Raw genomic sequence first — 13,387 nt, forward strand, 5'->3', positions numbered from 1 at the left:
AGCCACCGAGTCGTTCCTCAGTGGGGACGACCGCGAGCCGCCCCTCTTTCCTCTCTCCCATTGGCTTTCACCTGCCAGAGGGGCGGCTGCCACGGGCCTCTCGGCCCGTCAGTCAGGGCCGTCGGGCTCCGCCCCACCCCTCCCGGGGGTTTATAACGGGAATTCCCATGGCCCAGCTCTGGCGTCCAACCTGCTGCCGCCGCGGCTCGGCCGAGCGGAGAGCACCGCACGCAGAGCACACGCTCGCGCTCAGCTCCCCTCCGGGGCGGTTCATGAGCGCGCGCTCCGACCGCAGCCTCCGCGAGCCCGCGCCGCACCGCCGCGGCCCGCCGTCTCCAGGGTCCCCCGGGGGAAGGAAGGCAGGAAGGCCGGCGCGGCCGTGCGCCCCGTGGAGCCCGCCAACCCTGCCCGCAGCCGGCTGCCCGGCCCGCCTGGCACCATGCTGCCCGCGCGCTGCGCCCGCCTGCTCGCGCCCCACTTGCTGCTCGTGCTGGTGCAGCTGTCCCCGGCTCGCGGCCACCGCACCACGGGCCCCAGGGTAAGTGCGCCCCCAGCCGCGCGCCCACCTGCGGAAGGAGACCCAGGTCGCTGACCCTCTTTCTGGTGGTGTGTGTGGGGGAGGTGGCGGAGAGGGGCAAGGGAGGCGTCAGACCTCGTCCCCCTCCTCACCTACTACCCAGTCCCCCTCGGGCTTCTCGGCGAAGTTGCTGAAATAAAAATTTCTCCCATTGTTCCCCCCGCCCCCCCCATTCTTTCTTGCAGCACCGATTCCGCCCGCTCCCTCCTCCCCTCCTCCCCCGCTGTCACTGGTGCGTTCTCTCTCCCAGTCTCTTCTCCCAGGGCCTTTTGCTCCAAGACCCTTAGAGGTGCCTTCCGCCTCCGAGGTGCCTCATGCTGCTCGCGGTCCCGGAGCGCTGGTGCTCTTGGCAGGCGGCGGTGGGGGGCAGCTCTGCCTCCAGGGTTTTAGGTTACCCGAGAGCCACACAAGGACCTTGTGTTGTTGCTGTTTTAAAAAGCGATCGCTGCTCGTAAAACCCACAGCAGATAATTTTAATGCTCCCTCCCGCTAGGCACAGCGGCGGAGGAGGGGTAGAGGTGGAGGCTGGGGAGAGCTGGTGGAGAGGAAGGAGCTGGCACTGTTCAAGGGTCTCTTCCCCTGCGTTCGGGCGCGGGAGGTTGAACTACTTGTTGAACCTTGGTCTGATTGGAGTTCCTGAACGATGTGAAACGTGCCAATTCTGTGCACAGGACAGGCTGTTCAGGGCATTCTAAAACCTCCCGGAACCGACAGCATTGTGTGCATTGCTGGGCTAGATAGATTATTGCTCCCATGCGCCCGATTGGTCTAATGAAGGATTCCACTGCCTTAAAAAGTATCCTCTTAAACCACTTAGGTGTTCATTTGATCAAATTTACCCAGACAGTCTCTGGCCGAGGATTAACTTATGTCAGGGCAGTTGTCTATCGAGATAGCTGCTTCTCTCCGCCAGGCAGTGGGAGAGTCCATGTGTAAGTAGCTGGGATCTTTGTGAACAGGTGGGCTCCTTAACCAACTCATGCTTTCCTGGATATTGTTCGGCCTAGCCTGTTGCCACCTGCTCCGATTGCAGGTTCTTTATTCATAGCTCTTGCTACCACGAGAGTCATCTTTATAGCTGTCGTGTGTGTGTGTGTGTGTGTGTGTGTGTGTGTGTGTGTGTGTGAAAAGCCTTGCAAAGCTTGATGGGCCGTAATGACTGCCCAGATGCTGGCTGATTACATCCGAGCCCAGCTATCACTGTGAGATCAGATTTGCAGCCACTTAGGAAAGAAAAGTGTTTGTCCCCGTGTTGGGCCGGCCCTTGCTTTTATGACCAGATGTGCAACAGCAGGAGTTAAAGTGCGGCCGATTAGATCCAGGGCGTGTCATAAATCCTCGACAGCAGGCATTCCCAAAGCTGGGGCAAGTCAGGGCTCCAGGAGTGACTTTTATGGATGCAGATGAGCATGCCTTTTAAATGAAGCTGCTTGGTTTGATATTAGGACTCACAGCTCTTAAACTCTGAGGTCAGGAGAGCCACGGCGTTCCCTTCAATAATTAGGAACAGTCAAGACAAGAGACGCAGACCAGAGCACCCCAACTGAAATCTGGATGCCCGCCCACATGAGAGGCCCGGAGACAAATGGTGGGGGGCTCATTTGCTGCCAGGCGGGTCTAGCGTCTCAAGCCATATGGCTCTCCTTCCATGCCTCCTGAATCTGGGGGAAGCAGCTCTTAGGGGAAAGCTAGGGACTTCAGGGGAAAATAGAGACATTGGTTAGTTTTCCCTCCAGCTTCTTTAGTTTATTAATTTGACAGAAATGGTGGAACACAAACAGGAACTGTAAATAGGCTTGTGTGTCCCAGCTGCATTTTTTTTCTCTCTCTCTCTCCTTTCCTCTCTCTTTCACACACACACACACACACACACACGCACACACACACACACACTTAGAAAGTACCAAGAGGAAGCTACTGTCTTGAGCGTGTGATTACCTTGATGCATTTATAGGCCCCATTGAAAGCCACCACTTATGAATTCTTGAGCTGGGCACTTTCCATGATCACTTATGTTTATAAGAACAAGAAGATGGGTCTTTTTAGTGTCATTTTGCAAGTGAGACTTAGGGAGGCTAAAAGCCTTGCTTGAAACACTCATGGTGCATCCACAGCAGTGGGAGCCCAATCCCAGTTAATATGGATGTGCAGGTCGTGTGCTTTCCATACCACCAAGAAGCTGCAGGGAGTGTTCATCCAACTAGTCATGCCGTTCCTGTTAAATGGGCATCAGGCGAGTCTGTAAGAAAGCATTACTGATATTTTTGGGTGTCTGTATCACTAAAGGGTGATGTCTTTGAGCTTCAACCTATTCCAGAAGACTGCAGTTCTCTTCTCTGTCTTCTTGGTGGCCTCAGAAATGTGGCCCTGGTCGTGAATGGCAGTGTCATAGGAGAAGCAGAAACATCTGGCTGTTGCAGTATTCCCTTGGGCATCCCTGGGTCTCTTCTGCTAATCTTTTGAGTGACAGAAGCTTAAAGATTGGCATCTTTTCCAGCTGGCTTTCTAGGAAACCGAGAGCATGCCCTTTCGGTTTAACTTTATCTGGCTCACTAATTGAGCTCCCCCGAGGCCTAGACCCCAATCCTTGCCCCTTTATTTGTTTCCTGCCTTCATAAAATGCCTGACATTTGTTTGACTCTGGAAACCAGCAGCTATCAAGTATCAGATTGGAGGCTATTATGTAGGAAGCACCTGATTTCTTGGCCTCTCAGCTCTGAGCAGCCGCGTGGCTACCTGGGGTGCTGGTCAGGAGCCTTTTAATTATGGAGGAGACAGCCATTTCTTTAATCCTGCACACTTTACTGAAACTCTTTCTGGGGAGGATTGAATGGGGGAGGGGCTCTGCCAGGCTGATGGAGTCTGACTAATGCCTGTCTTTGTCTAAACCTCTGTCTGCCCAGCAGACTGGGAGCTGGGTGAGGGTAGGAATCGTGCCCGTCTTGTCCATCGGTGTATCCCCAGAGCTCAGCACAGGGCCTGGCACTTGTGAAATGAGCAAATAAATGCAGATAATGCATGTTTAACAGTGATTCACAGGTTCCACCTTCTTGGTGCAGGACTGGACGCAGGAAATAGATTTAAGAAGTTTGAGAAATAGGAGAAAAGGTCAAGAAGTCTAAGAAATTTTATTTCTTAATTGTTTTAGCTATATTCTTTAACTGTCCTCTCTCCTCTCACATACTTGGTACATCCTTTAAAACCTAGTTCTAGCATCACTCTCTGGGAACTTTCCTGCAAAACAGCCTTTTGGTTAGAATCGATCACTCTCACCTTTGTACAACTTCGGTATCTCTTTCACTTGTCTTCCAGCTTTTGCTTCTACAGTGAGCATCTTGAGATCAGACCAGGATCTTCATCTTCTCAGCTCTAACTTGCCCCTTCGGCACTCCACGCATAATTCTGTCTTGTTAAGTGAACAGGCTCACAACCTCTTGAGGGCAGAATAGAGATGTTATTTGTCAGTGTGCTGGTCACACTGCAAAGTGTTCTGTAAATATTTATTGAAATGAATTCGACTGTACTGTGGTGTCCATGCTGGACTCCCTGCTCTCATTTAAATGTGAAATTGGTTACTTAACAAACTATTTTTCCCCCATTTTAGGCTTTTGTTCCTTGTTTATAAATAAGCATGTGGGGTGGTTATAGGAAGGGGGGGGAGGAGAGACTGAGCAAGCAGACTTGGATGGGGGGACAGGCTTTGGCTCCACCTAAACCCTTTTAAAAAAATCTTGCATTTGCCAAATGTGAAGCAGCTTATAGACAGTTCCCTTCTATTTGACTAACCTGTCTCAGTGTCTGGACCAGGGTGGGTCCTTGTGTCTGCAGAGATGCCTTTCTTATTATCTGTGTTCAGGACAGAAACCTTTTTTTCCCACATGGGGGTTTTAGCTGAGGGACTACTCAAGATGTTAGACCAAGAATTTGATTTAAATATTTTGATAGAGCTGACATGTGAAATTTAAAGAAATAAAACTGAGGAAGAGGAAACAATCATCTTAGAAACTCTAGGAAATTCAATCAAATGGAAAACACTTTGATATTATCTCATTATCTCCTAAAGTTGAACATTCACATTTTTTTTTTTTTTGGCCGCCCCTCTTGGCTTGTGGGATCTTAGTTCCCCGACCAGGGATCGAACTTGAGCTCTTGGCAGAGAAAGCACAGAGTCTTAACCACTGGACCACCAGGAAATTCCCCGAACATTCACATTTCTTACAGCCCAGGGATTCCACTCCTAGGTGTATAAGCCCAAGAGAAACTCATGTCCAGAAGGAGACATATGCAGCCGTGTTCACACTATCACAAGCCTGGAAAGAGCCCAGATACCCATCAGTTGGAAGGTAGATGAATAAATTGTGATGTATTCACACAGTGGAGAATTATAGTCAGTGAAAACAAATGAACAACAGTGACATGCAAAAATATGGACGCATCTGGGTAATATGATATTAAGTAAAAGAAATGCACTGAAAGATGCAGCGTGACATCTTTTATAAATTTATAAATATCTAAAATTAAATAAAAACACTTTTAGGAATACATGTAGCTGCAAGAAAACTATATGAAAAGAAAAACAAGGTACACAGGATCGGGGGAGGTTAGGGTGAAGCAGAGGGGTGGATTGGCCAGGAAAATCATATGGTTAGTGTAAGTTAGTATCAATACTTTACCTTTTTTTTTTTTTTTTTTGCGGGGGGTGAGTTTGAAAGTATTTGTCCATTGGTAAAGATCAATAGCTTATTTAATAAAAAATAAGAGTGGTTCCTGCTTAGACCAATGTTGAGTGTGTCACGAACCAAAGCTTATGTTTCATTCCATCCTTTGCACCTGAGGTCAGGCAAACACAAATTCCCTTTGGAGAGACTCCTTTCTTGCCTCCTCTCCTCCCTTCTCCCCCTTTCCAGATGTGCATCTTAGAAAATATGACGTTGGGCAGTGATGATTGGTTTTTCTTTGAATTCTTGGCTGGTTAGAAAAGGGGCCCCAACCCCACCGGGCGGAGGAGGACTGGTAGCGGTCCGTGGCCTGTTAGGAACCTGGCCTAACAGCAGGAGGTGAGCGGCGAGTGAGCGAGTGACGCTTATCTGCCATTCCCCATTGCGCCCCATCGCTCGCCTTACCGCCTGACCCATCCCCGCCCCCCATCCGTCTGTGGAAAAATTGTCTTCCACGAAACCGGTCCCTGGTCCCAAAAAGGTTGGGGACCGCTGGGTTATACCCAGAGCCGGCCCAGGCTCCGGCGTAAATAGCTACATCAGCTGGCCCATGAGCTCATTTGTAAAGCTGAGCCCGCGGTAGGCAGTCTTCTCTCTCCCTTGCTCAGGGGGATCAACCCTGTACATCTGAGTCCCCAGCCCTGCAGAGTAGAAAAGTTCACCAGCTGACGCTTGGGCCAGAAGCCTTATTTGCCAGGGGGGGTGGGGGAGGCGTGTTTCGGGCTGATCCCTGCCTTCATTCCAACCTCCTCCCTCGCCTGCCTTGGCAGAGGCTGGGGAGGGGAGCATGGCCCCGCTTAGCAGGTACAGGGCACCCTTTCTCTCCCGACCACATAGAGATCTATTGTTTAAGCAGCCAAGTTCCTGGCATTGCTGGGGGGGGGGTGGGTATGTCCATGTGGAGGGCCCCTTCCTCCTGAGCTTGTCACCGCGGAGCAGTTTGGGAGAGGACAAGGGTTAAGCTGCGGATGGGAAATCGATCGGAGCTGCTTGTGAGGCGTGCCAAACAGGGTTAGCATTGTACATATGTGCCGTGCAGGAGCCCTGAGTCACTGAGGGTATAGGAGAACTGGATCTCCACCGACACGCCCAACGGCCTCACAGAGACGCCAAAGCGACATAGGTCAGTATAGCAATTAATTGGATTTCCTTCTGCACCTGACGTCATTCTAAACTCAATTGCTAGATCACATATTAATCTTACCTTTGGCAGACATCTAAGCACATAAGGTGTGGAGCTCTGTGTACTTCCCCGCCGTTGCCTTGATTGATTTCGGCCTCCTTTTTCTGGAGCCAAAGCAGGGCAGCCTCTACAAAGCAGGAAAGGCCACTCAGGAGAGCTGGAGTCTCAGAAGAGCCCCTGCCACCATCACGGAGGACCAGGATGGAGCCAGGTTCTGGGAGATAATGTGTCAGGTGCTTTGAAACCTGACAAATACTCTGCAAATGTGAGCGACTGTGTCCCTTCCCCTTAAAAACCATTTCTCACTGCAGCATTGATCTGATTCCGCTAGATAAGGGCCAAATGTTGTTTTGTTTGTTTGTTTGTTTTAAAGTATTGGCAGTGGAGAAAAACGGGACCCACTTCCCAGAATGGTTCATTTTTAGGACTAGATAGCATCTCTAAGACAGTGCTGGAAGTTAAAAATATTTGGGGGGCATGTTTATCATGCATCTCTTCTTGAAAAATTCTGCAAAGCCCCAGGGGAGAGGACACAAAAGCAGTAACACGTAAGAGGGTGAGGTGGGCAGTGTTATAAAAGGAAATTGAGCCTGCTTTCAGGTGCACAGTGCCCCTGACTGGCTCAAAAACAATGACTCCAACGACTCCCCTTTGTCAGTGGTGCTGTCCAATAGACCTTTTTGCTAGGATGGAAATGTTCCACATCTGCACTGTCCAATATTAGACACACGTGGCTATTGAAGGGTTTTTTGTGGGTTTGTTTGTTTTTGTGGGGTTCTTTGCTATTGAATTTTAAATGTGGTAAGTAAAACTGAGGAACTGACTTTTAAACTTAATTTGATTTCAATTAACGGTAAATGTTAATAGCCACGTGTAGCTAGTGGCTGTCATACTGGACAGTGTTGGTTTCTCACCGAGGTGCCCAACCTTACCTCTCACTATATATCCCCACCCTCATGTGCCCCAGACTTTGGTTGCACTGAACCACATTGCATTTCCTGACCTCTCCTTCCCTCCTCATCTCTGTCTGTCCGAATCCCGCTCATCATTCAAAAGCCTCCACACTGTCCTCCCAGCCTCGCCCCAGGAAGGGTTCTCTCACCCGCTGTGCTTTGCTTACCCCTAGGGCAGTGCGTGTCCCCATCTGCCCTGTATTCTAGCTGACCATAGAGGGAGGGTAGTGGGGCAGCCTCAGCACAGGCTTCGGAGGTAGACAGACCCAAGTTTGAGTCTGGCTCTGCCACTGTGAGCCTGGGCTAATAACTTAAACTGTTGGGTCCTCGGTTCCCTAGTTTGTCCAATGGAAGGCATAGCATCTATGTTCCAGGGTGGAGGGAGGATGAAGTGGGAAGTCTTAGCTTCCTATTCCAATTCCTACTCCTATACCTATTCCTGTTGTAACACATAGTACAAACCTAGTGGCTTAAGCAACACAAATTTTTGGAGGTCTGAAGTCTGAGACAGGTCTCACTGGGTTAAATAATCAGCAGAGCTGAGTTCCCTTCTGGAGGCTCCAGGGGAGAATCCATTTTCGTGCCTTTTCCAGCTTCTAGAAACTGCCTGCATGCCTTGCCTTGTAGCCCCTGTTCACCTTCAAAGCCAGCAATAGCTGGTCAGGTCTTTTTCATGCTGCCATCTCTCTGGTTCTGATTCTTCTGCTTCCCTCTTCTCCACTTAAGGACCTTGTGATTTCTGACACTTGGGCCACCAGGAGAGCCCAGACTGTTCTCCTTATTTTAAGGTCAGCCGATTAGCAAGCTTAATTCCTCCTTGTCATATATTGTAGCACTATTAGGATCAGGACATGGGCATCTTTTGGGGGGCCATTATTTTGCCTACCACATTCATTAAGGGTCTGATACAGTGCCTGGCTCATAGAGGGTGCTTGATAAGTGGGGGCCATTATTATGACCTTCATCTATGAGTTTCTTTCATTTTAGCATGGGAGTCTTGCAATGGTGGTGTTGCTTAATTTTCTTTATAGACTCCATCCTGTTCAAGAACAGGTGCTTAGTAAATATTTATTGAATAACAGAATTTTTGGTAAATGTAGATTATTTCTTTCCTTGTAAAGAAATATTACACAGTAAAAAGAAGTAAAATGCAACCCAAAATACATAATCCCCTTTGTGCAAAAAAAAAGAAAAGTTGGCTTATGATTTTTTACGGAACTAGAACAAAAATTCTTAAAATTTGTATGGAGACACAAAAGACCCCAAATAGCCAAAGCAGTCTTGAGGGAAAAAAACGGAGCTGGAGGAATCAGACTCCCTGACTTCAGACTATACTACAAAGCTACAGTAATCAAGACAATATGGTACTGGCACAAAAACAGAAACGTAGATCAATGGAACAAGATAGAAAGCCCAGAGATAAACCCATGGTCAACGAATCTATGACAAAGGAGGCAAGGATATACAATGGAGAAAAGACAGTCTCTTCAATAAGTGGTGCTGGGAAAACTGGACAGCTACATGTAAAAGAATGAAATTAGAACACTCCCTAACACCATACACAAAAATAAATTCAAAATGGATGAAAGACCTAAATGTAAGACCAAACACTATAAAACTCTTAGAGGAAAACATAGGAAGAACACTCTTTGACATCACATCAAGATCTTTTTTGATCCACCTCCTAGAGTAATGGTAATAAACACAAAAATAAACAAATGGGACCTAATGAAACTTAAAAGTTTTTGCACAACAAAGGAAACCATAAACAAGACAAAAAGACAACCTTCAGAATGGGAGAAAATATTTGCAAACGAATCAATGGACAAAGGATTAATCTCCAAAATATATAAACAGCACAGGCAGCTCAATATTTAAAAAAAAAACAACCCAATTGAAAAATGGGCAGAAGACCTAAATAGACATTTCTCCAAAGAAGACATACAGATGGCCAAGAAGCACATGAAAAGCTGCTCAACATCACTAATTATTAGAGAAATGCAAATCAAAACTACAATGAGGTATCACCTCATACCAGTTAGAATGGGCATCATCAGAAAATCTACAAACAACAAATGCTGGAGAGGGTGTGGAGAAAAGGGAACCCTCTTGCACTCTTGGTGGGAATGTAAATTGATACAGCCACTCTGGAGAACTGTATGGAGGTTCCTTAAAAAACTAAAAATAGAATTACCATATGATCCAGCAATCCCACTACTGGGCATATACCCAGAGAAACCCATAATTCAAAAAGACATATGCACCCCAATGTTCATTGCAGCACTATTTACAATAGCCAGGTCATGGAAGCAACCTAAATGCCCATGGACAGACGAATGGATAAAGAAAATATGGTACATATATACAATGGAATATTACTCAGCCATAAAAAGGAACAAAATTGGGTCATTTGTTGAGACGTGGATGGATCTAGAGACTGTCATACAGAGTGAAGTAAGTCAGAAAGAGAAAAACAAATATTGTATATTAACGCATATATGTGGAACCTAGAAAAATGGTACAGATGAACCAGTTTGCAGGGCAGAAATTGAGACGCAGATGTAGAGAACAAACGTATGGACACCAAGGGGGGGAAGTGGCGGGGGGTTGGAGGTGGTGGTGTGATGAGTTGGGTGATTGGGATTGACATGTATACACCGATGTGTATAAAATTGATGACTAATAAGAACCTGCTGTATAAAAAAATAAATAAAATAAAATTAAAAAATTAAAAAAACCTAATTCTAAACTTTCTTTGGGTTACTTGTATGGAAATATGTTAATATAAAAGTTTCAGATCTTACATGAAATTCCTAAAAATCTTATATGTTCTGGTATAATGTTATAAGTCATAATTCTAGTTATTATTTTAAAATGTATGTCTCAGAAATAACTAAATTTCTTGTCAATTGCATTATTATGAACTTTCATCAAATCTTAAACCGTGGTCATTTTTAAGTCTTTTGTCATTTACAGACAGTTCTGGGTGTACTCTGATGCTTTTGCAAAAATGTTCCTATAAAAGGGTTTCATCTTCAAGGAATTCATGGAAAAGACTCTGACAAGTACAGGTTTCTGGTAACTGACTATACTGCTGAACTGAATGAATAAGCATTTTCAGAACTCCGATGGAAAACTGATGAATTCATAAAAGTGCTAACAAAAGATCAAGATGAAAAAAATTAATTACATGGGCCTGAGTGAACTGATGAGGATGATTATAATTTTTGTGACTTTCTGTTTGAATAAAAAAAACTGATGACTGATAAGAACCTGCTGTATAAAAAAATAAATAAAATAAAATTCAAAAAATAAACGTTGGCTTATGTATAGAAAAATTGTGTGGATTATATGTCATGCTGTTAATGGTGGTCATCGGGGGATATTCCATTTCTATGCGATGCATCTTAGTAATTATTAAAATAATTTTGTTTACAATGAGCATATTTTAATCTTAGAGGAAAATAATGAAGATTAAAACATGCATGATTTAGGGGCTTCCCTGGTGGCGCAGTGGTAGAGAGTCCGCCTGCCAATGCAGGGGGCACAGGTTCGTGCCCCGGTCCAGGAGGATCCCGCAAGCCGTGGAGCGGCTGGGCCCATGAGCCATGGCCGCTGAGCCTGCGCGTCCGGAGCCTGTGCTCCGTAACGGGAGGCCACAACAGTGAGAGGCCTGTGTACCGCAAACAACTAAACAAACAAAAAAACCCAAAACATGCATGATTTAAAGAAATCCCCAAAGCTGTCTCAATCCAGCCCAATCCCTATCTACATCAGACACAGACAGCTTGTGTTCATGTTGGGTTGATTTTTAGGGTTAGTAACTATTAGTACCAAGCCTCTGACTCAATTCTGCATGCTTTGAACTCAGTCTGCTTTAAAGGAGAGTTTTCAATTAACCTCAGCAGGATGTAACTGTAAAAAATGCATTTATTGGTGCTGGGGGGAATATAAATTAGTCCAATCACTTTGTAGAATTACAGTTGAAGTTGCACACACTCTTTGAGCTTGTAATTCCACTCCGACATATACCCTAGAGAAACGCGCTGAAATTTATACTAAGAGACATGTTTAAGGATGTTCACAGCAGCAATTTTTGGTAGTAGCAAACATTGTAAACCAGCTAACTGTCCATCAACAGGAGACGAGAAATAGAAATTTTGGTATATTCAAATAATGGAATATTACACAGTGCTGAAACTGACTAATATAAAGCACCACTCATTATTATGGATCAATTTCATAATCAAAATGCAGGGTGAAAAAAGGCAAATTGTAGAATACATATGTTATGCTGCTATTTATATGAAGGATGAAAGCATGTGACAACTATATGTATTTTATTTAGGGGTGCAAACATATGTAAAAAATGTATGAAAATTGAGGGCAATGATAACTCTGAAGCTCAGGTTATAGTGGTTACCTAGGGTGCGAGGGCAGGAGGGAGAGAAACATTGGTTGGTAATGTTTTATGTTTTTAAAATGGAAGGTGAGTACACAGATATTTAAATTCCTTTTTGTATCTGTTACATAATACATCATAAAATTTTCCATAAAAGATAAAAATGCATTTGGATAGATCACAACAAAGTTTTTGTTTGTTTGTTTGTTTTTGTGGTACACAGGCCTCTCACTATTGTGGCCTCTCCCGTTGCGGAGCACAGGCTCCGGACGCGCAGGCTCAGCGGCCGTGGCTCACGGACCCAGCCGCTCCGCGGCATGTGGGATCTTCCCGGACCGGGGAACGAACCCATATCCCCTGCATCGGCAGGCGGACTCTCAACCACTGCGCCACCAGGGAAGCCCTTCTTTTTTTTTTTTTTTTTTTAATACTAAGATATTAATCTGTTTTGCTGTCATGTCTGGCAAATGCCTTTCATTATGAAAAGACACTGGTTTCAGTCTTCTAAATTTTACATCTTCGTGTAACTAATCTGTCATTACGGTTTCTGTCTTTGGTGTCAGGATGAGAAAGGTCTCTCCCTGCTAAGATTATGGAAATTAAGGTGAATAAGTTTATGAAGGCTCAGATTGCAGCAAATACAATACACAGGTCAAACACTGATTTAATGTTTGATATGAATTTATATAGTCTTTCCTGTGAATTAAACTTCTTAATGTAACCCTGTGGAAGGAGTGCTTGTCCTGGGTTTCAGAAATTCTCAGTAACACTTGGAAAGAAGATGTGTCAACCAAAAGTATTCTGTCAAGGTAATTACTTGGGGAAATTTATATAGAAAGTGTTACTTTGAGTAAACAGGCTTTCTTGGAAATGACACTAGGACTTTGGCAAAGAGCTTAGACTCTCCTTCATCTTTGGGTCCTTTCCATTCATTAAAAAAAACTTCGTTATGAAAACTTCCAACTATATACAAAAAAGCAGAGACTAGCGTTAGTGAATTCTTATGGAACCCTCACACGGTTCCAACAACAGCTCGATTCTTCCACCCATCCTCTAGTCCTCTATCATATTATTTTGAAGCAAGTTCAGACATTATATCTTATCATCCATAAATATTTTCATACATATCTCTAAAAGAAAAAGACATCAAAAAACACCTAACCACAAAACCACATCACAACCAAAGAATATTAACAACCATCCCTTAATATAGAGATTACAATGTAGAATTCAATCAACGTTCAAATCTCCCTGATTATGTCTCAAATCAAGATCCAATTAAGGTCCACATGTTGGCTTCTCTGTATCTTAATCCTCTTTTAATCCGCGAGTTTCCTCTCTACCTCCTTTTAACTTTGTAATTTATTTGTTGAATAAACAGGTGTTCTAGGGTTTTCCACACTACCTTTTGCTGATTACATTTCCATAGAGTTGTGTAACATGTTCCTGTATCCTTTATATTTCCTGGAAAATGATAGTGAGATCCAGAGGCTTGATCAGATGTAGATTTGATATTTTTTCGGGCAAATATGTTTCATGGCAGTTGGTGTGGAT

General features: G+C 45.0%; 1 protein-coding gene across 3 annotated transcripts in view; it reads left to right on the top strand.

Annotated features, from left to right (window-relative positions):
- The first annotated feature begins 195 nt into the window (after window positions 1-195).
- Window positions 196-13,387, top strand: part of SMOC1 (SPARC related modular calcium binding 1) — a 155,314-nt gene continuing 142,122 nt past the window's right edge. For all 3 annotated transcript variants that reach the window (XM_082618475.1, XM_082618476.1, XM_082618477.1), the window contains exon 1: window positions 196-538. In XM_082618475.1, coding sequence (XP_082474601.1) covers window positions 440-538 — 99 coding nt within the window. In that variant the 5' untranslated portion in view covers window positions 196-439. The remainder of the gene's footprint in view (window positions 539-13,387) is intronic.

This window comes from Mesoplodon mirus (assembly GCF_964341445.2).
Source record: "Mesoplodon mirus genome assembly, chromosome: 4".
Taxonomy (NCBI): Eukaryota; Metazoa; Chordata; class Mammalia; order Artiodactyla; family Ziphiidae; genus Mesoplodon; species Mesoplodon mirus.